General features: G+C 41.9%; 2 protein-coding genes across 6 annotated transcripts in view; one reads left to right on the forward strand and one right to left on the reverse strand.

The window, feature by feature from the left end:
- Positions 1-1,358: 1,358 nt before the first annotated feature.
- Positions 1,359-25,654, forward strand: LOC140908542 (WD repeat and coiled-coil-containing protein). Of its 4 annotated transcripts, XM_073335874.2 has the most exons (6): positions 7,782-8,001; positions 10,211-10,324; positions 12,482-12,706; positions 13,424-15,356; positions 17,612-17,729; positions 21,438-25,654. In XM_073335874.2, the coding sequence occupies exons 4-6, from the start codon at positions 13,443-13,445 to the stop codon at positions 21,707-21,709; spliced, it is 2,304 nt and encodes a 767-aa protein (XP_073191975.1). In that variant the 5' UTR covers positions 7,782-8,001; positions 10,211-10,324; positions 12,482-12,706; positions 13,424-13,442; the 3' UTR covers positions 21,710-25,654. The 4 variants fall into 4 exon arrangements, with proteins under 4 accessions (XP_073191976.1, XP_073191975.1, XP_073191974.1 ...); XM_073335873.2 differs by lacking the exon at positions 10,211-10,324; XM_073335875.2 differs by lacking the exons at positions 7,782-8,001; positions 10,211-10,324; positions 12,482-12,706 and adding an exon at positions 1,359-1,519.
- MFSD2B (MFSD2 lysolipid transporter B, sphingolipid) overlaps positions 15,535-25,674 on the reverse strand; it is an 86,656-nt gene continuing 76,516 nt past the window's right edge. For both annotated transcript variants that reach the window (XM_073335887.2, XM_073335879.2), the window contains one exon: positions 15,535-17,736. In XM_073335887.2, coding sequence (XP_073191988.1) covers positions 17,700-17,736 — 37 coding nt within the window. In that variant the 3' untranslated portion in view covers positions 15,535-17,699. The remainder of the gene's footprint in view (positions 17,737-25,674) is intronic.

Here is a 25,674-nt window from a genome sequence, read left to right on the forward strand (position 1 = left end):
GCCTGAACCATGACACAGGGTAGACTATAATGGTAACTTGAAAATGCACCTAATTTATGAGGTAATAACCATATCCTGGCTAATAAGCTCAAAGAATATAATGATGATGATGTTAACAGGAATCATTCTCAAGTTATTATTGTGCTGAAATTTTAAACATTCAAATTTACAACAAAAGTGAAGAAAAAATATGTATAAATCACAACACTGGACTAGGTATCTGCAGTGTGGTACTGTAAAAAAATGTTAAATAACCTTTTTATTCTTTTCTTCCCCTCTATTCCTTCCTCGATTACCTCTCTCCTGCCCCTCCCCCGGGATCTCATCTATAACTTCTCCTTTCCCTAACCTTTTTTCTTCCCTACAGGTCAGCATGGCTCTTCTCACCCCAACTGCTGCATATTTTTATTTACGTTGTGATTCAAAACTGATTTGAGATGAAGAAGCTGTAAACCACACAATGTAGGTAATTTAAATAATGAAAACACAAATTTATGATCGTTATTGTGTGAACCAGAACTTTGTTAAATTATAGGTATTGAGGGATGAGTGGAAGGTTAGAGCCAATGTCAAAATTCCCATTGACTCAATGTGAGAGAGATTATTATTATTTACCAAAGACAAAATGTGTGCTGGGACTGAGCCTGAACATGTGAAATGAATTCCACTGTTTTTGTTTTTTAAACAGTATTTTAATTGCCCCATTTTTTCCCTCTCTTTCACATAAATCTTGGAGAATTTCAGCATCAGCTGAAGGTCAGAAGAAACTGAAGCATCATCTATGTTGTTGGCAAACAGATTAAAAATTCTGAAGAGAAGAACCAAGGGGAGCAGAGAGATTTACTTATTTGCAGTACAATTGTTAAGAAATAACCATAGTGATTATGCAAATCACTGCTGTCTGACTGGCTAACAATGGCTGCCAGCCAATCACAGTACGGGGATTTACATACGGTATTGTAATTGTGAAACAACCATTCAGTGGTTATGCAAATAATATACTCATAACCAGAATTCAGGGAATTGAATAACTGAGAAACAATGTTATTAACTATATAGCATCTCAGCACTCCGGTAGGCTAACACAATTCCATTTCAGTTTATTGATCTTACATCTGATATAATTTCAATTGTAAATATACTGTAATGTTTGTTATGACATATGATAATGTTTATACCATTTAAATATTTTATAATGTTTATGTTAAATATTTTATAATGTTTGTTTTGTGAGGTCTTTGATTCATCCATATATGACTTTGTTTTACAGTTCTGCATTTAAGATATTGTATATGTTAAAAAAATTAAAATATTTTGAATTTTTAAACTGAATACTCATATAATTGTAGATAGAAGAAGAAGAAGAAAGAAATACCTAATATGAAGACATCTACTGGCACACAGTTAAAATGAGGTCTCCCAGCCTGAAGAAACAAAATGTTCTAAAACCTTAATTGCTGAATATTACCATTAACATTCAATCTAAGGATACATCAAACCGTTGTTTTGGAGAATACAGGTATGCAAATTATCTAAGCACAATTCACTGTAAGGTTACAGAAATATGATTGTACTCATGAATTAGTTTCTCTCTCAACAAACTGATATTGACCAATAAAGCCCCCTAGTGGCTAAACACTACTTTAAATATAGGGAAAAAAACTACAGTAGAAATCTCTTAAATGCCTAGTGCTAAGAAACTTGCTAGGCTAGCTACACTTCCTGTTTAAACAAGTTAGCAAAAGTTTTCTTATTAATCAATGGCTTGAAAATACCCATCAGTCCCCAACTGCGCCAGTATCAATCTCACAAAACCATAACTTCTACACATTCTACTCTATTCTATTCAGGTTCTTATGACACTGTGGTATCTCGGCACCTTTCAGAGCTAAAACATAAACAAAGTGACAAGAATCTCTCAAACAGGTTTTGTCTCCATTCCTCCCATCTTGGGGAGAGATGGAAGAAACGAATGCATCTACTTAATTTCCCGTTCATCTCTGTGCCAGGATTGTTCTCTGTTGTTCATCTACAAATGTTTTGTCCTCTCTACTTTTAAAGGTGACCTGCAGAGGGGAAAACAAAGTGGAGTTTGTACCCTTTTTGATGGTTTTTGATAACCTGAAAAGTTGCGGGGGCGGTTTCTATGTGTGTTTGTGGAGAGGCAGGGTATGGAGGATATTTGAGGTTTCAGATTTTTTTTAACATTAGAAATTTATTTACTCACCTCAAGACTGGTTTATTGTAACTTATAGTATCTAGGTCTGAAAGCTGCTGCAATGAAGAATCACTATTTTGTGCAAAATATGGTAGCCCAACTCACTCCTTTGCTCCAATCCTTCCACTGCTTCCAGTCTATTTCCATTGCCAGTTCTCAGCTATGGAATGAGCTTGCTGAGGAGATCAGACTGGAGTTTGACCAGTTTCAAGTTGCACTGCAAGACCTTGCTGTTTGACAAATCTTTTTCACCATAGCCATATTAAGGGGAGGAGGAAACCCTCTTCCCTGCATTCATCTTGAGCACTCCTGCTGATCTCAGCTAAGCAATATGTCAGAAGGAAAGAGGTGACATGTCAAGAAGGAAGCACCCATGCTATTCTGAGCTTTCTAGGACAGAAATAACACTTTCTATTCCATCCAGTTACCAATAGATTGTCATAGATAAAGTTTAAGGCCAGAAAGGATCAACAGATCATTTAGTTTGACAACCATTAAATTACAGCAGTTACCCCTGTAGTGAGCCCAAAAACTCGTGTGTGATTAAAGTATATCTTTCAAAAAAAGGCATTGAGTCTTCATTGGAAGACATTCAGAGATGGAGAATCCATCACTTCTCTTGGTAATTTGTTCTAATTGTTAATCACAGTCACTTTTAGAAATTTGTGCCTTATTTCCAATTGAATTTGTCTGGCTTCAGCTTTCAGCCATTGGTTCTTGTCATGCCATATTCCACAAGGTTAAAGTGCCCTTTAGTATCCAGTATTTTCTCCCTGTATTTACACACTGTAATGAAATCACCTCTTGATCTTCTTTTTGATTAGCTAAACGGATTGAGCTCTTTAAGTCTCTCATTGAAAAGCATTTTCTCCAGTCGTCAAGTTGTTTGTGTGGCTCTTTTCTGCACCCTCTCCAATTTTTCAACATAGCTTTTAAGATGTGGACACTAGAACTGTACACAGTCTTCCAGTTTTGGTCTCAGAGGTAAAATCAACTCCCTACTCACTATTGCCATTTATACATCCCCAGAATCACATTAGCCCTTTTAGCCGCAGCATCACACTGGCTGGCAACTGATGGTGTTGCTTGTCCACTATGATTCCTAAATCCTTTTCAGAGGACTGCTTTCCAGGATACAGTCCTGCTGTATTACCAGCAGGAGAGTGAGTTTGTGTGTGTATGGGGGTGGGGGGGATGTGAGAAAACCTGGATTTGTGCTGGAAATGGCCCACCTTAATTATGCACATTGTAGGGAGAATGGTCACTTTGGATGAGCTATTACCAGCAGGAGAGTGAGTTTGTGTGTGTGGTTTTTGGGAGGGGGGTGAGGGGGTGAGAGAACCTGGATTTGTGCAGGAAATGGCCCAACTTTATTATCATGCACATTGTGTAAAGAGTTGTCACTTTGGATGGGCTTTCACCAGCAGGAGAGTGAATTTGTGTGGGGGGGTGGAGGGTGAGAAAACCTGGATTTGTGCTGGAAATGGCCCACCTGATGATCACTTTAGATAAGCTATTACCAGCAGGACAGTGGGATGGGAGGAGGTATTTTTTCATATTCTCTGTGTATAAATAAAGCCTGCTGCAGTTTCCACGGCATGCATCCGATGAAGTGAGCTGTAGCTCACGAAAGCTCATGCTCAAATAAATTGGTTAGTCTCTAAGGTGCCACAAGTACTCCTTTTCTTTTTTTGAGTCCTGCATTCTGTAGGTATCACATGCATTCCTTGTTCCTAGATGCAGATACCCATCCTTGGGTGACCGTCCTGGGCCCCGGACTTTGGGGGGCACCGCAGGAGGGGGTGGAGAGGTGAGACGGGTGGACGAGTGGGGTGAGGAGGTGAACGGTAGGTGGGGAGGGGGGATAAGGAAGAGCCCCCCCTACCAGAACATCCTCTCCCCCCAGCACCTCCTGCCCGCCAGCAGGCCCCCCCGATCAGCACCTCCCACTTCCTCTCAGCGCCTACCGCAGATCAGATGTTTTGACCACAGCGTCAGGAGGCACTGGGGAGGAGGGGAGAGGAGTAAAGGCGCAGAGCGCTCAAGAGAGGGGGTGGAACTAGGTGGAGAAGAGGTGGGGTGGGAAGAGGCAGTGGTAGGAAAAAGCAGGGCAGGGGTGGGGCCTTGTGGGAAGCGGTGGAGTGGGGGCGGGGCGGAGCCAGGCAGAACACCCTCCAGCAGATTAGAAACTCGGCGCCTATGTTCTGGGCCCCACACTCCCACAAGGGATGGCCCTGCCTAGATGTATAATTTTGCATTTGGCTGCATTAAAATTCCTTTTGTTAGAATGAGCCCATCTTACCAAGAAATCCAGATTGCTTTGTATGATTCCCCTGTCCTCATTATTTACCACTCCACCAAACTTTGTGTCTCCCTATATTTTATCAGCATTGATTTTGTATGTACTTCCAGATCATTGATGAAAATGGTGGTCACTGTAGAGCCCCACTAGAAACACTACCATTCAATAATGATCTGTAATCTGTGACTGTCAGCCAGTTCTTAATCCATTTAACATGTGCTTTCTAGATAATGTATATAGTTAAGTTTTTAATTAGAATATTGTGCAATTCTAAGTCAAACACCTTACAAAGTCTAAGGATATTACATCTACATACTTACTTTTATCAGCCAAACTTGTAATCTCTTGAAAAAATGAAAGCACATTCATTTGACAAGACCTAGTTTCCATACACCATGCTGACTGGCTTTAATTATATTCCTAACCTTCAATTCATTATTAATTGAATCCTGTTTCAATTTTTCCATTACTTTCCCTGAATTGGATGTTAGGCTAAACGCCCTATACTTACCTAGATCATCCTGCTTGCTGCTTTTAAATGTTGGCACAACATTAGCAGTCTGCCACTCCCCTGGTATATCCCTGGTATTCCAAGATTTATTAAAAATTCACATCTGTGGGCCTGAGATCTCCTCAGCCAGTTCTTTTAGGACACTTGGGTGCAAGTTATCCAGGCCTGCTAATATAAAAATGTTTATCCATAGTCAATCTGGTTTAACATCTTCCTCGGTTGCTAACAGACTGGAAAGTATTTTGTCATGTGATATAAGCACATCATCCTGCTTCTTTCCAAATACAGAACAAAAATAGTTATGGAACATGTCTGCCCTTTCAGCATCATTATTAATAATTTTACCATCTCCATCTAGTAATGGGCCCATACCATTCCTAGGATTTCTTTTGTTCCTAAGAAACTTTAAAAAATCCTCCGTATTGTCCTTAGCTTTGCCAGCCAAGGATTTTTCCCTAATACAGTGGTTCCCAAACTTGTTCCACCGCTTGTGCAGGGAAAGCCCCTGGCAGGCCTGGCCGGTTTGTTTACCTGTCGTGTCCGCAGGTTTGGCCGATCGTGGCTCCCAGTGGCTGCAGTTCGCTTGTCCAGGCCAATGGGAGCTGCTGGAAGCGGCGTGGGCTGAAGGACGTACTGGCCGCCGCTTCCAACAGCTTCCATTGGCCTGGAGCCGCAAACCGCGGCCACTGGGAGCCGTGAACCACGGCCACTGGGAGCCGCGATCGGCCGAACCGGCGGACAAGGCAGGTAAACAAACTGGCCTGGCCCGCCAGGGGCTTTCCCCGCACAAGCGGCGGAACAAGTTTGGGAACCACTGCTCTAATATCTCTAGCATCCCTTGTCAATTGTCTACATTTTGTAACTTTTAATTTGTATTAATTGCTATTTTTGCTTTTTTTCATTTGTGATATATTGCTTTTTTATTTCTAATTGTTGCCTGCACTTTGCCATTGAACAAGGATAGACTTTTAGTCAAAGTTGTCCTGTTTCTTGGTTGTGGAATCATAGCTTTTTGGCTATCTAAGCTTTTCTTTAAAGATTCCCAATGTTCATTCACATTTTTCTCTCTAAAATCTTCATCCTAGTCAATTTTGCTCATAATTTTCCTCATCTTGGGGAAATTAGCTCTTTTGAAGCACTAAATGTATACTACTGGTTTGGCCTGTCCTTTGTTCTATCCTATTGAATGTAACCAGGTCACAATCACTGGTCATTTGGTAACCACCAACTTTTAGTCCAATGATTAATTCATTTTTATCCATCATAATGAGGTCCAAAATAGTTACCTCATAGTAGGCACAATAACTTTTGTTTTAGAAAATTATCATCTATAACTTTTAGAATAATGTTCTATTACTGGTTGCATGAGACCTCCAGCGTACGTCTTCCTCCCAAGCTGAAGAAGCACATAGTAACACTATTTTTCTTTCCACACATTACAGAAAGGTGCTTAAGGAGTAACTCATTCTGTTCTCTAGTTGATTTGGCGGTAACAGACCCCCACCAGAAGACTCTCCTCGGCTGTTACCAGATTGATTCATATGCATAACAGATCCTGGGGTTCTGATTTATCAGTAACTCTAAAACAAGTAATATTGTCTTTAATGTAGAGTGCCATCCTTTCACCCTTTACTTACTTTCTCCTTCCTGAACACGGCATAACCAGTGATTTTAACATCCCAATCATGCAACTCATCCCACCAGGTTTCAGTAATCCCAATTGTACCAAATTTCTTCTCATCAATGAGAATTTCCAATTCGTCTTCCTTGTTACTCAGACTTCCAGCATTGGTGTAGATTTTCTTCTCTTCACATTCTTTGCCATGTTGTTTCACTTTGTTCTCGATATGCTGAGTCTGTACCACATTTGCCTTCTTAGCATCCTCCTTTTCTGCTGCGAATTTAAGACTTTTTTTATATCTGCCAGCACAGATGCCAAAGCAAAGATGTAACATGCTTGTGGCAAATTACTTAGCAATCGAGCTGCCACATTTTGGATTTGCTTCAGGTTTCAAAAGGCTGTAAAGTGTATTCTCTAGACTGCATTGAATCAGTCCAGTCTAGAGATGGCAAAGTTGCAATGTCTACAACTGCAGGAAGTGTGGGTAAGACTTAGGCGTCTTTGTAGAGATCTTAGATGGTGCTATATAAGTATTATGTAATATTATGACTGAGGATTCAGGACCAAAGATGCTGCATTCCCTATATTCCCCACTTTGCGTTAAAGGTGATCCAAAAAGGGGGAGAAATAAATCAGGTGTGTGTCCTTTTTTACACTTTTATCTTGTGTGAGATGCAATAACAGAGTCCTGATGTTGTGTTCAACCCCCAGTACTGCACCACCAAGGCCTGTGTGCAGGGACCCGTAGTGCTCTCCTGTTGATGCAGCCTGTGAAGCGCCCACGGGAAACACAGGGAAGCGTGAGGCGCGGGCAGGTTGGGGCGAGGACAGGCCGGGGCGAGGCCAGGCGCTAGGCCTGGTCAGAGGACCTATGGCACCATGAGGCACTGCCCTGGCCTCTCGCACCATCCACCAGGGGCAGGTCCCTAGGGTGGGAGCTTCAGGAGGGGAGGACGGGCCAAGCCCAGCAGCAGGGGGAGGCTGCTGTTTGTGAGATGGAGAGTAGCCCCGCCCCGCCCACTTCAGGAGCCAGAGGGCGGGTTACTGACTCCGGCTCCGCCCCTATGAGCCTCCGGGGTGTGGGCGGGTGTGGGGAAAGCACGCGCCCGCCCCATTGCATTCTGGGCGCTGTAGTTTTCCCCCGACAAGGAGTCCGTGACTAGATCACAGAGCTTCACGCAGGAGGCTAGAGTGCCGCTAGGGGGCATAGAAACGACGAGGGGTGGGGGTAGAGCGGCTAAGAGTCCCGGTGCTACGACTCAGTCCCCACTCCTCCGGCCGGAGCCTCGGTCTGCGGCTGCCAGCGCCGCCCTTTCACCCGCTGGGAGCCGGGCCCAGCAGCCGCTCGGGTAAGAGGAGCCGCTGGCGGGCAGCTGCCCCGATATCTGACCGCTCCCGAGAGCGCGGCGTGAGCGCGTGGGGGGCGGGAGGAGCGAGAAGGAGGAAAACGGGGTCATGGGCCCGCGCGGGAGTGGGAGGGAAGCGGGGCGGAAAGGAAATGACGGAAGGAGAAGCAGTGCGGGCGGGCCCGCGAAGGGGTGGGGAACAGAAGGCGGGCGGGCGGGCAGAGAAAGTAGTGTGGGCGGGCCGGGGGCGGACAGTGTGGGCGTGTAGTTCTGGGGGGGAGGTGCCAGGAGAGAGGAAACCCCTCCTACTGCCCGCCCACCCCCCTGCTGTGAGGGGCCAGGGGTTTACGAATCTGTCCGGTCCCTGCCAACTTCCCCTCCCTCTCCCCGATGCCCCAGGGGATATAGGCGACATGGGGGTGGCCTACTTCAGGGTACAGCCCGGCAGCCAGTAGCCCCGTGATGGAGTACTAGGGCGAGGGGGTGTATCTCGCTCAGCGCGTGGGCTCTGTCCCCACCGCCCCAGCACCTACAGTCTGAGAAAGCGCTTGTGGGAAGGAGTCTCCCTCGCTGGCAGAGAGCTCGTCCCCAGGACAGTAACAGTGCCTCATAGTAGGCACAGGGACCAGGATCCTTCCCTGCCCTACTACGGCTAAGTAGTAGGGCAGGGAAGGTGTGTTCTTGGCTGCTGTTCACAGACGCATGGCGAAATGGAGGCAGGGAGATGTAAAGACTGACACTGTCAAACATGGGAGCCTAAACTTGGGCACCTTAACCCATATTTAGATACCCAAATAAGTACCCTGAATTCATATGCCTGACATCTCCGATTCCTCTTGCACTCTTTGGAAGCGGTGGGCGTTCAGCACCTCTGAAAATCAAACCAACCAGTTTTACGCCGAAGGGCATTCTGTGCCAAAAAAAAAATTCTGCGCCAAAAATAATAAAAATTCTGCACACAATATTGTAAAATTCTGCAAATTGTATTTATCAAATAAATGTGGAGGCTCCAGTATGGCATTGGGGAGCACAGACCACTGGCTGCACAGCAGTGGGAGATCACTGTGCAACTCCCCTTGAGACACAGACTCAGCAGTGAGGCCGCACCCAACCCTGGCACACTGTAAGGACCAGGCCTGCTTCAGAAACACCCCAGGGCCCTTCCCCTCTGTGCCAGGTGCATCAGGTGTGGGTAGGCAGACTCAGCAAGGCAGGATCCAAGGGTGGAGGGGCTTAGTGTGGGGTGTAGGGGGGGGATCTAGGTGTAGGTTGAGAGGGTTCTGTGTGGGGCAATCTGGGTGCGGGCGGCTCAGTGGGGGATCCGGCTGTGGGGGGGATCTGGATGCACGGGGCTTGTTGGGTGTTTCTGGGTGCAGTGGTAATGGGACCCTGCAGGGGGTCCAGGTCAAGGTGGTTTGAGTTCAGCGCGGGGGTGAGGCTCTGCAGGAGGGTCTGGGTATGAGGGGGTCTGGATGAATGGGAGTTGCGCGGATGGAGGAGTAGCTCCCTGTACAGGGATCCCTCCCCCTGCAGCTGAGAAGTGATGGGTGCAGGAAGCAGGGTGGGGTGGGGTGAGTTTGCAGAGCATCCTTCAGCTGGGAGAGAAATCTGGGGGTAGATCTCACTGGGCCCTGGATGCCGTGCAAGGGAAGAGGAAGCCCTGTCTTCCCCAGCGCAGCCAGGACTAGCAGCTGAGCCTGGTATGGGAAGGAGCCACCAGCCGAGTCTTCCACAGTCCTGCCTCCTGGTCCACAGTGATTTACGTCTCTGCTGTCAGCCCTGGGCCCCTAAAACATACTGCTGGGGAGGGTCTCATGACTGCTCTTGTGGTTTCCCTTTGTTTCCCTGTCAGAGAGTCATTTTTTTGCAGGGAAGTAAAGAAATGTGCAGGGGACATAAATTCTGCGCATGTGCAGTGGCACAGAATTCCCCCAGGAGTACAATTTAGGTGCCTGACTTTAGGCTTCCACATTTAAAAATGGTGGTCTAAGTTACTTACTCAGGGTTACAGAGTCAGAGCTGGGGGTAGATTACAGGAGTTGCTAATCCTGTTTTTTAATCTGTTGTATCATGCTCATTTTTAAAGTGGCAAAATAAATCTCGATAGTTTGTCAGTATCTTACAATTATACAGTACTGTTTATTATGAAGGATGACAGGTACAGGGAAGGAGATAAAACTAATGGGCCATTTTTTGTGCTACATTTTTTCAGGTCTGTTGATGATAGGTGAAAATTTCTTGTTTACCTCTGCAACAGGCTGAAATGTCCATATGGTATAGGTGGCTTATTATATCTGACTGGCTGTTAGCATCTCTCTTGCAAGAGGTACCTGTCAATATCACCTACCAGAGTTTCCATGTAATGCAGAATATTTAAGAATGAGCAGCTAGCAGTTTTAGTCTTACTGGTTAATGCTAGTCACTTAGTAAGACTGAGATCAGTTTTACCTGAATTCTGAGAAGGTGGAAGGTTAGGTAGATTAGTAGAGCTAGATGGGCTGTATGGTTGCTGCTGCTTCCTAGTATCTAAGGCAGTGGAATGGGAACGGTGAACCACGGCCACTGGGAGTTGCAGGCAGGCAGCCATGCCTGCGAACAGTCAATGTAAACAAACTGTCTCACAGCCCGCCAGCAGATTACCCTGGTGGGCCATGTGCGGGCTGCAGGCTTCCCACAACTGGTCTACGGCCTGGTCTTCACTAGTAAATTATGTTGGTTTAACTGCTGTGGTCAGTTGTGTGACAAATGCACACCCCTGAGCGGAGTAGTTAAGCCAGCCTAAGTTCTTGTGTAGACAGTGCTAGGTTGACGGAAGAATTCTTCTGTCGACTAGCTACTACCTTTCGGGAGCTGGATTACCTATGCTGATGGGAGAATCCTTCCTATCGGCATAGGGATCATCTACATTGAAGTGCTACAGCTGTGGTGCTGTAGCGTTTTAAATGTAGACAAGCCCTAGGAATATTGTGTAACAAATCATTAAGAGCCCAGTGTTCTCTCCAGCAACACAAGTGAACAAGACTCACATTGGGTGGCCCTAAGTAGAAGAGTGGTGCAGAAGCAGGGAGCACCAGTTTCATGGCATGCTGTCCTAAAGCTACACTGTTCCGCTGTGATAGATCTTTCTGGTAGTCTTTGGGAGCTTGGTAGTAAAGTGGCTTTAACTCTTCTTGTTTCTACCTAGTAAATATACCATCAAATTATAAATAAAATAGATTACTTTCCTAATATTAGTTTTACATGTAAGCAATTGCAGTAACTGCTGCACAGATGTTATATGATCACAAATGAGAGGAGAGTTGGTCCATGCAATTGTGAATGAGAGGGGCGGTGAGCCATAAGACAGTCTGTCTACACTGAAAAAGTTTGAGAACCACTAATCTATGCAATTAGAGTGAAAGGAAAAATGGCTTTGTCTTTAAAGCACAGAAGAACTAGTTTCCACTTCCATCTCTGTCACAGATTTCTGCTGTGGCCTTGTGCAAGGTACTAGTGGATTTTCACAGATGATGAACACCTACTTGCTTTGGGCAATTCAGGTGCTTGGAACCACTGAAAATCAAGCCACAAACCTTAGAGCCTCAGTTTCCCCATCTATGAGATGGAGACTGTAATGCCTCCCTCAGAAGTGCTGTTGTGAGGTTAAATCCATTAACTATTATATAAAGGATTGGTTTGCCCTGTCCTGTTTGCGTTGGTCTCTGTAGACAAATTAAAAAAAAAAAAAAGAGGCCGTGCCTTGTAGAAAAAGCTCCAAGACAGCACACTGAGTGCCTTTTGTCACACAGCTCAAAATGACTTTAATATACACTATCAAACAATCACATTTGTAAAAAATGTCTTTACTTGTGACACATGCGAGTATTAAAACTGAATTAATTGAACACCATTAGGGGGCTGGAGCACATGCTTTATGAGGAGAGGCTGAGGGAACTGGGATTGTTTAGTCTGCAGAAGAGAAGAGTGAGGGGGGATTTGATAGCTGCTTTCAACTACCTGAAAAGGGGGTTCCAAAGAGGATGGATCTAGGCTGTTCTCAGTGGTAGCAGATGATAGAAAAAGGAGTAACGGTCTCAAGTTGCAGTAGGGGAGGTTGAGGTTGGATATTAGGAAAAAACTTTTTCACTAGGAGGGTGGTGAAGCACTGGAATGCGTTACCTAGGGAGGTGGTGGAATCTCCTTCCTTTGAGGTTTTTAAGGTCAGACTTGACAAAGCCCTGGCTGGGATGATTTAGTTGGGGATTGGTCCTGCTTTGAGCAGGGGGTTGGGCTAGATGACCTCCTGAGGTCCCTTCCAACCCTGATATTCTATGATTCATTTATGGTGTTTTATTAGTTTTGTATTCTACTCAGCTTGCACATGAGAGAGGCTAATTTTTGTTTTTGTTTCTTGAAGACATTTAAAACATGGTGTTTTATTGGTTATGTTCACAGCTGTATGTTGAACCCCAATATTTTTGCCTCCCTACTTTCCTTTACGCAGTTGGTCTGTTGATAGGAGTAGCCATGTTGTGGGTGAAGTTGGCACGACTAGCCAATTAGAGCCAGCTATGACTAATTCAAAATTATGCTGAGGCACAAAACCAGGACAAGAGCTGACTGGACCAGAGAGCCCAGCCAGGAATCTCTGCTGCCGCCTCTCCTCCAGACGCCTGGGGAGCAACATAAGAGAGCCACTGATTTCTGCCCCTGCAAAGGGAAGAGGAAGGTGGGTGGTTGCTGAGCAACCCCTTCAGCAAACTTTCTTTGCTTGCTGGAGTGGAGACAGGCAGAGAATGGTGCTCCCAGCTGGCTGGAAGAGCCCTGACCCTTAGATAGCTGTCTAAAAGTGTGACTGTATGGCTTGCGACCATGCAGAGTGCTGACCTCAGGCTGGGGGGAAGTGGGCCATAGTGACCAGGCTGAGTTCAGCCTTCCAGCTCAAACAGGAGCAATTGACTGACCCCGCTCTAGTTAAACTATGGGCAATTATACTGTTTTTAACCTTTGAGGAGGAAGCAAAGCAGGCCTCCTTTGGCTGTCTGACTCGCAGGGGAACTCACAGTGTAGGAAGAGAATTGTGCAGCCTGGAAAAACCCTGGTCAGGAGGGAGATGCGGGTCTCCACCCAAGAGAGGTGAAGCCTGGGGGCTGGAAGTCTGAGAGCAAGTGGCCTTTTTGGACCACAGAGGGGGAATGCAGGTGCAGTTACCCTGAACTTTGACAGTTGGAGTTTAGTGAGAATATCAACACTGCCCCCAGGACAGATACAAATACTAGAAAATGTACTGAAAGGAACAATGCTGCATTGGCAGGATGATATATGGTAGATGACTTAGTGGTTTTTTCTCCATCTCCGACTTACCTGATACAATATAATGCATTTAACTGCAGAGTTGTGATCAAAGTCTCTAGATTAATGTATCACTTGTTTTCAATAATTACAGATGCCTCTCACTAGAAAGAATGGAGCTGGGAAAAGGAAAACTTCTGAGAACTGGCCTTAATGCTTTGTATCAGGCAATCCACCCTGTGCATGGTATTGCCTGGACGGATGGGAAGCAAGTGATACTGACTGCTTTACACCTTCACAATGGAGAACCAAAGTTTGGTGACTCGAGTGTTATTGGTCAGTTTGAACATGTTCATGGGCTTTACTGGGGCCCATGTACTACAGACACCACAACTCTGCTTGCTGTTCAGCATAAAAAGCACATCACTATTTGGCAGCTGAGCTATAACATGTCAGAAAGGAATAAACTCCTGGTTTCTCAGATTTGTGAAACGGGTGATCCATTTCCAGTGCTTCCCCAGGGCTGTGTGTGGCATCCAAAGAAAGAGATCTTGGCTGTGCTTACTACGCGGGATGCCTCCGTCTTACACTCTGTTCGTCGCAACAACTCCAGAATTAAAGCTGATATAAAAGGTAGTGGTCTCATCCACTGCGCTTGTTGGACTAAGGAAGGCAATCGCTTAGTAGTTGCTATAGGCAGTGCTCTTCATTCCTACATATGGGATGATGTTCAGAAAACTTTAATTGCTTGCTTCTTTTGCCCAGTATTTGATGTGGGAGGCTACATCTGTGCTGTAGAAGCTACTCTGGATTCCCAAGTTGCTGTTGCTACTGAGCTTCCGTTAGATAAGATCTGCGGCTTAAATTCAGGTATTGCATTTGAAGTCCCAGCTGGTGATGAAACAAATTCTTTTCCTTCACCGTCTACCTTGTTATGTGGTGATGAAGAGTTCTCCATAGATGTGGGGAAAAAATCACTAGACTCAGAAAAATCTGTGCCTATTGTTTCAGGACCTTCTCCTTCATCAGCTCCTGTGGATCTAACCCATATCCTTTCCAGCAAACAAAGACTTAGTTCCAGTCCCCTTATCCATCTTAGGCACAAGGATTATCTAACAGGAAGCGGCCAGGACTCTTCACACCTGATTTTGGTGACTTTTGAAAGGAAGGTTACCACTACCAGGAAAGTCAGCATCCCAGGCATTCTGGTCCCTGACATAATGGCTTTTGATCATAAAACTCATACTGTGTCAGTAGCCTCCAATACTTGTAACATTATTTTGGTCTATTCTTTGACTTCATCCCATTTACCCAATATTCAACAAATTCAGCTTGAGAAAAGTGAAAGACCAAAGGGCTTATGCTTCCTGACCGATAAATTGTTATTGATTTTAGTTGGAAAGCAGAAATTCACTGACCCTGCATTTCTGCCATCTTCAAGGTCAGACAAGTATGTCATCCGTTTGATGATCAAAGAAATAAGTTTTGAAGAGGGTTCTTCAGCATCTGCAGGAACTAGTGGTAATTCCAGTTTGAATGCCTTTTTGAACATACCTGTGAAAAGAGAGCCACCAGAAATTTTCTCTACAGAAGTTCATCCTCTAAGTAGCGAACTCCTGATACCAGGTCATGCTATTATTCAATCTCCTAGTAGCAGAAGAAAACTTATTGAAGAAATTAAAAGCCCTACTTATGAGCAACGCCTGTTGTCAAGTGTGAGAGACATCGAAGAAAGAAAGATTTCCATGGATTTTCCTCCAGCTCTGGAAATTTTGGATGTTGAACCAATTAATCGATCATTGGTCCTGCATGGGCTTAGAACACCTACTGCATTTTCTAACAGACCAGCATCTCCAAAAGGACAAGCGGATGTAGTTCCTGAAATTTCAAATTCTCCTAAAAATAACAGTCTGCTAGGTGAAAAAGAAGCAAGTTATTTATCTAAGAACATAGAAAAATTATGTGGCAATTTTACAGAAGTACAGCATCACCTTTCTGAGCTAACAGAACTTCTAAAATCCAGGAAGAAATTTCTTCCAGCATACCCGTCTTCTCAGGAGCCCTCTTTTATTAACATCACTTATCAGGTAACTTTTAATGCTGAAAGCTCAGTGTAAAATCTGTTTGTGGACATATATTTTAAGATTACAGATATCTTTAAAATGTATAGCTCTGCAGGAGTGGGGCCTTATTGGGCATAATCTGGAATGAGACTCTTGCAAACAGTTATTCATGTGTTTAACTTTACAAACATGAGAAATCCGATTACATTCAGTTGGATTTAATTAGGGCCTTAATTTCTATGTGGTATAAAAAGGATTGGGACTTTAATTCCTATGCAGAAGAGATGTTTTACCAGCTTGTATACCAGTCCCTATCTATGGTCATGGTGCTAACAGAATTGTCTATTGTCAGATTTCCCTGATAGGAAATAAAAAAAGATTAAAATATTTGACATCTCATAAGATTTTAAGCTAAAAATATTGCCATTTCACAAGTATATTGCTTCACTGTTTTTCATCCATACTTTATTTTCATCACTGGTGCATGTAGTGCACATAGGGCCATATTTTAAAAAAGAAGTAAAGATAATGTTATAGTTTAACTATTAATAGGGTTCAATTTATGCCAACAATGGTTCCATTATTCTGCAGATTTTAAACAATGTAAATGATACGATTTCCCTATTAATGAGTTTCTGCTATTCACTATCTCCACCTTCTCTCTTACGCTCATATCCTACAGCCAGATCCAAGCCCCTGCACCTTTGTGGATTCCCATTTACTTCAGTGCATGGGTCCACATATACAGATTCAGTTACAAGATCAGGGCCTTCTGATGAAGTTCTATTAAGTTCTAGTGCTCTTCCATATTTAAAAAGAAATGCTTTTCACATCTAAAAATTCTAGGTAATTAAACATACTCCCATGGATGGCAACTTTTAGTTGCTACCCTCATTAATTTTTTAAGAGTTTAAACAATTGTTGGGATCCAAAACCAAAGATTTACTGGATCTATCTGAAATTGAAATCTAGCCAGTTGAGTTGTACCTATGCAAAGGGGTTGCACAAGTTTAACTAAGTATACAATGTGTCCTGTAGATCCTTCTTCACTTATAATTTTGTGAGAAGGAAAGAACTCAGTTTGCCTTTCAGATCACAGGTTTAGTGTGAAACCTAACAGTTAGAAAATATAACTTTTTACCAGTATACTGAGTATATTTACTATGGAAATCATTGACACAATAAACATGGATCACCACAATATCATGTTTAGAGTCAGTTGCTACTCAGATGCATCCAAACCTAGGCTATCTGAGCACTGCCAGATTGTGGATTTAAAGAAGGGCAACGATGAAAGAATGATTTCTTCTTTCCTCTTCCCCGACCCCAGGCAATGAAGTGGCTTTGTGGGGCAGTGGTAGCTAGATAAACAACTCCTGTGCACCTCCAAGCTCCCACATGAAATGTAACTGAACTGTTTTTTCAATGTGCGTCCTTCGACAGCACAGAAGAGGGGACAGGATTCGCCTTGTAATGTTTTCCCTGACAGAGACATTAAGGGTTCTCAGGGAATTCTTATAAGTGCTCTGGCTACTTTATGTAGGATAAAATTACATTCACTCACAGTACATAGCCTTGATAATGACTTATCTTCTGGGTAGATTTAAAAACCTGTTCACCTGCCATGTGGGAGACACGTTCTGAAGACTGTATTTGGACAGTGGTACTTATAGGTAGACTAGACTACATTCAGTCTTAGAGAGTGGGGGGATGGGGAGGGAATTACAAACTCCATTAATAAACAGAAATAAATTCATGAGTTTTTTAAAAAGTCAGTGAAAACAATTGTTTGGGTTTAAACATTTTCTCCCTATGGTATGTGCTAAATAAGCCTTGTTGCATTTGAAGAAGAAAGAGAAACTGACTGAAATAAAGTCAGTTTTAGTTACAGAAAGGCATAAATTGAAAGTTGCCAATAAACAAATATTAATAAAAACAGCAACAAAAAATTGGACTAAGTGAGGATGAACTCCTACCATGTTTCCATGTCAGCCATGTGGCATGATCTCTCATCCTCCATCCGCATGCACACTAACCTTATATTTTAGTTACTTTGCTACCATTGCTCATTGATGTTTTCATCATAAATAAAGGGATTTCAGGCCATAACCCTTGCAAACTAGTTGGTCCAGATAAATGTAGTATTTGATTTTTGCAAGTGGCACTATTGTTGAAAACAAATCTGTGTGATGGTGTTTTGATTAAACTGTCATATTTTAATAGCTCTGTAACTAAAACATACTCAGCCATACCTAATGTTTTCTTCCTTGTATCCACAGAAGCAACTTTCTGGAAGTGCGGTAGGTGAAAGGCGAGCTGTTATTCTATGTGATGGTAAACTCCGTCTAAGTATAGTTCAGCAGATTTTCAGTCTCTCTCTTGTTGAAATGCAACATGGTAAGTTCTGTTCATCCAATACAATGAAGTTCAGATATGTGACATTCTCAGTTTGCATTAGCAACAAATACAGTCTTATTTAGAAAAAAGACAAGGTGTAAAAAACAATGACAATATATAAAGAACATACCCAATTTATTTTCTTGTATTAAAATTAGTTCCTTTTTACCTAAAATCTAGATTTCCTGTTCAAAGCTTTGTTATGTTAATTTGCCTTTGTTTTAACTAACAGGTGGTGGTGCAGGAAAATCATATCTATCCCCTTTTTTATTCAGACTTTTTAGCTCTTTTACAAAGAGAATTCTGACTGACAGGTCTGGTTGTCTGAATTAATCATCTCTTGGAAACCCTGTTCAATATTTTAACCTGTCAACTTCATTATCTACTCTCATATAACCAAATTTTGTAGTTCTTTTTTAACACAGCAAAGGCAGCTTTGGGGATTTTGTTATGCTTGTTTTTCTGTTTGACAATGGCTGGAGAAATCAATCTTATATATATATATTTTTCTTCTCTGCCATTATCTATTCACCCCACACATACCCCACATCCAACCTGATGTTTTCTTTGTGGCAAAGATATAAAACATACATCTTTGAGATATGAAATGTTTCTCTGATGGAAATTTTCTGTACAGTATTTTCCAACAACTAGAGTTTAACACCTGCAGGAAAAGTCCATTGGCATGTTGCTGTTCGCAGCTGGTAAAGATGGAGGTTACTGCTTCATACTTTCAGGAGTACTGATTTTTCAGTACATGGTGGTTAGAGTTCAGATATATTTTATATTCCTATGACTAGATAAAATCATTCTGCATCATTCACCAGTGCCTACATTCTAGGAAAGATTATTAACACAATTTTGTATTTATAAGGTACCTTGAATACTGAGAGATTTAAAAAAAAACCCTTTATACTCTATAACAAGTTATTTCTTCAGCCACCACTGAGATGCAGCCATCTCTCTGGTGAAACATGGTGATTATTGAACAGCACACAGTGGCGCACACAGACGTTTATGGCAAGTCCACTAGGGAAAAGCAGACAAATTTTGGAAATGCAGCATCTAATTACCTAAACTGAAATTCGTCCAGGATAGTGAGATTAACATAACTTCTTTTACAAGGAGGCCCCTGGAATCTTTGATGACCACCAGTGATTAGGGCCTCTATTTTATGTCTAGACAATATAACTAATCATGCCTTTTTGATAAAAGTTCTTTTTTTCAGTAGAAAAAGAATCATGGTTTTTGTCATTTTTTAAATGAACATAAGCCATATTACTGGCTATATTACTCATACTAGTAATAGTGTCTTCAAATGCCTGAATCGTAAAGTGAGGTTCAAATGAGGCATTAAGCATAAGATTAAAGTTCATGTGCTTTTAAACTGTAATCTTTTTGTGACATTTCTTGTAATGTGTTACATAATAGAAGTAAATGGAGCAGCTGGGAAATGTGCTTACTGGACTAACTTTTTTTTTCAAATCAGTTTTATTTTGTGAGGGCAAAAGTGATGAGATGAAATATGAAAAGACTTGCTTACTGGATGTGAAAATTAGCAAAAGTATACACCTCTGATCCAGTAACATTTTTACAGTTTGAAAGCATGTATGTAGTGTAACACTAATAAGAATATTACATGAAATAGCAACAGGCCCAGAGATTTGGGACTTGAAGAATTTTTCCCTTCTAAAATTATCTCATTGGTTTTTTTTTAACCCAGTCATACTTTTGGCTTGAATGAGTTACTCCTGGGGAAATTCTGCACCACTGCGCAATTTGTGCAGAATTAATGTTCTGCGCAGAATTTCCTTTTTGCCCCTCATAGAAATGTGCTGCAGAGCTGCTGGCTGCCACTAGGGGCCGCTGGACCCAGCAGAGCCCGGCTCGCAAATAGAAGGCTATGTCTGATTTTTCACCCCCCTGAGCCAGCAAGTTAGAGCGCTGTAAAATGTAAGTGTAGACAAGCCCAAAGACACTGCTGAAGGGAGGGGGAGGAGGAGGAGCTGGAGAGTTCCCAGCAGTTGCAGTACCTGGCATGCCCTGGAGGAAGGAGGCAGCGTGCAGGAAACGTAGTACAAGCCCAGGACCCAGCATCAGTCTGTTTCTCTCTCTGGATTTCTGGGGGGTAAGGGGTGCCTGTGTCTGGGTTGGGGCGGTGCCCTGCAATTGCGCTCCGGGATAGAGGGGTTGAGTGTGTTTGGGCTGGGGGGGTGCCCTGCATCTGGGCTGAGGGGGGGACACAGGTGTCTGGCTGGGGGGCGGGCATCCCACAGCTGGGCTCTAGGGGAAGGGAGTGTGGGTGTCTGGCCCCCACTGCTGGGCTCTGGGGAGGAGGGGGCAGAGAAACAGGAACTTGGTTGTCATAGGGGTTTCTTTAACTCTCTACTCCTGTGGGGATTTTTTTTGTTGTCTGTATTGTTACTGACATAGTTGCTGGCAGGTATTTTGAAATAAATTACCAAAATAATTGAAACTGGTGTGATTATATAGTGTTATTTTGACAAATAAAATATGCAGAATTTTGCAGATTTTTAAATTTTTTGGTAGAGAATTTAAGTTTTTGGCACAGAATTCCCTCAGCAATAAATGAGTTCCACAGGTTGACTATGCATTGTGGAAAGTAGTACTTCCTTATGTTTGTTTTAAACCTGCCTAGTAAGTTCATTGGGCGACCTCTGAATCTTGTATTACGTGATAAACAACACTTCCTTAATGCACTTTCTCCACACCATTTATGATATTCATAGACCTCTATCATATTCCCCCCTTAGTTGTCTCCTTTCTAAGCTGAACAGCCCCAGTCTTTTTAACCTCTGTTCAAATGGAAGCTGTTCCATACCCTTAATCATTTTTTGTTGCCTTTCTCTGCAGAGACACGCACAAGGGAAGAAATATAGGTGCCAAACCCAGTCAGACCTGCTTGGTACCCACAGTTGATACACAGTTGTGTATAGCTGATACACTATAGCTCATGTCCTGGTGTAAGAGTGCGAGAATTGCAGAATTCCACCCAGGGACAGATAAATGCAAAAGGCCTGACATCAGAGGGGCTGCACTCAGAGAGACCAGAAGGCTAGCCTGGTATCCAGGATGGGGCTTTTATGCCAAATTGGGAGTTGGGTTGGGTTTTACTTAAAATATTAACTCAAATGTCAAGAGTATAGTAGGTAGTTGATCTTATTTAGCACTGTTGGCACTAAATGTATAACTATTTATAACTTGTAAGAGACTGAGTACTGGTTTACGTATTGCTTTATCTTGTTTTAAATATTCTGTTGACTTGACCAATGAATATTTAATTTGAACAGGAGACCAGAAAAGAAGAAAAAGGCACATCTGGATCTTGTTGTTCAGAATTTCATTCCCGATGCCTAATCTAAAGTTGTGTCAAGATATGTGTTGTAGCTTTGGCTTCTGGTCGGAAAGTTGGCCTGAGAGAACTGGCTTTTTCACAGCTGTTGTCTAATTTTCAGTCAACAGCATATTACACAACAATACATGTATTTTCTTTCAGAGAAAATCCAGTTTATCTCACCTCTAGGGTTAGCTAGAAAAAACAGTACACATTCATTTCTTGTAAAATTCAATTTTCAGATTTTGTGTTGCATAAAAGGGTCAGTATTGGGTAATATTATTTATGCCTAAAATATACTGAGTTGCAAAAAAAAGTATTGTTAATAAATAGATATTTTAATGTCCTCATAGGTTCAACCTGGATTGTTCTCACAACTGACAGTGAAGGCTTTGTTCCATTAACATTCGGATCCATGCAGGAGATAATCATAAGAGATGCCAGTTCAAATGGCTGTAGCACCCATTCTTCCAAAACTTTGGATATCATCAGTTCTACAGAAGGGTATAGACCCATTTCTTCAGAAAGTCTGGATATCACTAGTTCTTTGGAAGTCTTAAGAGAACATTCTTCTAAAAGTCTAGACAGCAGCAGCTCTTCAGAACAGTCAACCAGTAAAACGTGATTTTGAATTAAGATGATAGTAGCTGTTATAGTTGGACAGTTTTAAAATCTTTGTCACATGGGATGGGAGCCTTTACGTAACTGTCTGTGTATTACAATTGATATATCTGTTGAGTTTTTCTTGTAACTAGATCTTATACAATTCTGTTGGGTTCATCACTTGATAAATCTTGACTCTTATTTATTTGGCCCTTTACGCCAAGTTTGGAAACTAGCGCTCTTCTACTCAGCAATATGTGTTCTCAATGTTTGTTTTTTTTTTGGCTAGAAATCATAGCCCAGGCCTTTGTGTCTGTGGCTGGACATCTGGCTTTCAAGGTTCAGAAAAAGGGCTTCCTTACCATCTTGCCTCTGATTTGTTTATGGTTTTAGACTACAGGAGAACTCATATAATAAAAAATAAGTAGACAATTCTGCCTTTTTTTTTCTTTATTGGAGGCAAAAAAACCAAACGGGTGGTCAGATCCTGAACTCCTCACAGTTTTTATTCAGAAACTCTTAGGACAAATTGTCTTATCTATACAAGAAAATTTTATGCCTCTTTTCCAACAGTGCTGGTAATGGTATAAGCACCAGCGTAACAGGGTTTGGGCATATTTATCATGCCATGAAAACTTGAGCCCTTTTCATGCTAGCACTTGTATAGTTATACTGTTTCTGGAAAGCAGGTACAAATGTTTCTAGGATTGGCATGTAAACAGTGAGTCTGAGACATCTACTGTTTCACTCCTATCCCAAGATCAGCCCTTTGAACCATATGTGACACTTTATTGTGATGCCACAACAATGTTAGCAGATGATAACTAAGTATGTGGGGAAGAAATTTTTCAGACACTTATGGTAGTGTTTTGTGGTTTGGATTGTTTTATTACTCCTAAACATAACAAATATTCACATGCAAAATTTGGAAACTTTTTCTAGTTGTTTTCAAATTAGAATGGAACACAGAAATTTGTCTTGTAGCTCTCTTAGCCTATGTGCCTGCTGATGTGACCTTGAAAATGTAACCCATACAACTATGCCTGAACTAGCAGGGAATCTAAGACTATATTATACCTTTAAGAGGTGTGGAATAGCATATTCATCTCAATGAGGGATTAATTCAGGTGTGTAACGAGGATTCTTTAAATGTCAACATTATTAACTGTTTCCCTGCTCCTCAAAGCATGTAAGAAAGGAAAGGGGCAATCATATTATGAAGATCTGTACCACTTACTAATGGCAGCCTCAAATTTTGACACCATGAGTAGGTGGGCCTCGGAGATACCAGGTTTTTTTTCCTCTTGGACCAAAAAGGTACTGAGCCCAGCAAGGCATCTGCATCATTTCAAGGGGGAGCTAAGACCTAAAAGTCCAGTAGGCCATCCAAGCAGCACTGCAGGGAAACCACACCTGAGAATCCTAGCAAACCTCACAATATATTTAGATCCCACTGTGTGGAAGCTGAACCCAATGATCATGTGTGATCAAGATTTGGAACATCTACTACAAGAGTATTACCACCTTCCCCACCCACAATTTGCTCCTTGCCTTCTACCCTGTCTTTACTCTTCTATAAAAGCCTTGGAAAGTTTGTTGGGGTACACCAATGGCCACCACATTTGTGTGTCTCTACTAGTGGGATTATGTTAAATTAATAAGGATTTAGAATTAGTCAAGTTCATTGCTTAATGTTGTCAGGAAACTTACTAGACTTTCTCCTTCAAATAGGAAATGGTTCTTTGTTCACTTGCAAAGAATACAGCAATTTAAAATACATTGTCGTTAACAAATCAGTTTTAGTGTTCATGGCATATATATAGTTAAAGTCTAAACACAATCCAATTACTACACTATTATCAGTTTAAGAATTGACTATAAAGAAAATATGTAAGAGTGTGTTCCTGTGGGCTTTCATCTATTGTTGCATATAAAAACTGTGTGCAGATGGAGATCTTAAGCGTCAACCCAGCTAGATTAGGTATGGACAAAAGAGGATTGCAAGCTTCTCTGTAAACAAGGTTCCAGGATTTCTACCTATAAAATTAAATACTTTAATCTAGTAAACAACATACTGCTCTTTCAGAAGAACACCTGCTGTGCAAAAAGGAATCAAAATGCACTAGTGAGCATTGATTCCTTGGACACCTCCAAAGTTGTTTAACCACAAAGTCATGAATTATTCATCTAATCTATAACAAATGTGAGCGATTCATTACCTCAGCACTGGGTGCACGTGAGACGCGTACTGCAGTCAGGTACGGTATCTTATAAAAGTTGTCAATAGTACAGAGGTCCTAAGCCATGAAGTTCTGAGCCAGATCCAAACATCACAGTAGCTTGGAGATGTTATAAGGGAGGGTTGAGTGATGCAAGAAATACCCTTCTCACTGGGGAAGGATGTTTCAGATCATTTACATGTCTTACACAACAGTAGGAGTTGGTCCTGTGGCTAAACATATACCATATTAATTAGTTATATACTTCATTGAATAATGTCACATTCACATATTTTATGTTGTTTCTGAGTGACCGCAATGTGCTTGGTGCTTTCAAACACAGAAGAAGTTCTAGTTTCCTCCACTTTACAATCTAACAACCTCCACCCTGCTAGGTATTGCATGGACAAATCCCTAAAGTCAATGGGGCTCTGTGCAGGCACTGGGATCTACCTGTATGCAACATTTTGCAGGAGCAGCACCTTAAATCAGACACAATCAATACAATTCAGCCATTCTGCAGCTATTAACAGTACAATTAGAGCATTGTGGCAAAATAAAAATGAATAGCTCTGTATAAGTATACAGAGATTTGGAATAAATTGACTGGAAATTTCAAAAGTATTAAATCCTTGGATTTATAGGATTGGTGATTAATTGTCCTGAATGCAGGAAATCATATAAATCCATAATCCTCTTCTCAACTAAGATTGAATGTAACAAAAGGTCCAAACATCTGAAACTTAACTTTATAAATCAGAAGATGCAGCCATGAGACCTTAAATATCAATAATAAAGACAATTTTAAAAGGAGATTATAAAAGATGTCAAAGAAGGAACAAGACAAAGTGTTTCAGCTTTTACACAGCACAGCTGCCAATGTACTGTACACAAACAGTATCTGAAATAAATATAGCTATAGCAGTAACTGCTGCAGTTATTACACTAAAAAATCAAAGTTATTTGTCATCTAACTCATCACCTAGAACTGCAGCCCATGTGAAAAACAAAAGGCACTGTTATCCACAGGCTGAAAGAACGGGACTAGTCAGGACTCCCAGAATCCATTCCCAGGGCTGTCACTGATTCAGTGTGTCCCATTGGATAAGTCACTTAACTTTTTTCTGCTTCAGTTTAACTAAAATGGGGTAATTCCCCATCACATGGGTTTAGTTAGGCTTATTAAATGGTTGTGACACGCTAAAGATGTGCAAAGTATTATTATTGTATTAATAGGCAACACATAAAATACCCCAACAGGTATTTAAACAAAATGTTTAAAAATAATTTCATTGAAAACAAGAACACATTTTCCCCCCATAAACATTCTTTTGAAAAATGAATACCTTCTAGCCCCTCCCTCACGTGAATAAAAACAAGATAGAAACGAATGTAAAACTTATTCGAGACATCATGCTTTGCACATACTCTGGAATTCACTATCTCTATTGGTTTGATCCAGCCTGTAGTGGTTATCCTTCAGGGCATGTTTCAAATCCTGTTCTAGCAGGAGTTTCCTTGAGTTGGTGGATCTGAATTTAAATTTACATTAATATGTGGGTTTTTTAAAATCCTTTCGCCAGCTCTATCATAGACATTTCTAATATGTCCACTAATATAGGCATCCGGAGTTGATACTGTGACAGTGAGTTGTGTTTTATGTTCAACATACATGTGCCTAGAAGTGGTGACATGTAGTTTATACAAGAAAATAAATGAAGTATTGAGATTACTTTAATTTCACTAAATCGTCAAGACAGATGTGTTG

The sequence above is a fragment of the Lepidochelys kempii genome, chromosome 3 (genome assembly GCF_965140285.1).
Source record: "Lepidochelys kempii isolate rLepKem1 chromosome 3, rLepKem1.hap1, whole genome shotgun sequence".
In the NCBI taxonomy this organism is placed as follows: domain Eukaryota; kingdom Metazoa; phylum Chordata; order Testudines; family Cheloniidae; genus Lepidochelys; species Lepidochelys kempii.

Coding starts and splice junctions, on each gene's coding strand:
- LOC140908542 (XM_073335875.2), top strand. CDS start 13,443: ATGGAGCTGGGAAAAGGAAAACTTCTGAGAACTGGCCTTAATGCTTTG. Junction 15,357..17,611: donor TTATTAACATCACTTATCAG/GTAACTTTTAAT, acceptor TTGTATCCACAG/AAGCAACTTTCTGGAAGTGC. Junction 17,730..21,437: donor TCTTGTTGAAATGCAACATG/GTAAGTTCTGTT, acceptor ATGTCCTCATAG/GTTCAACCTGGATTGTTCTC.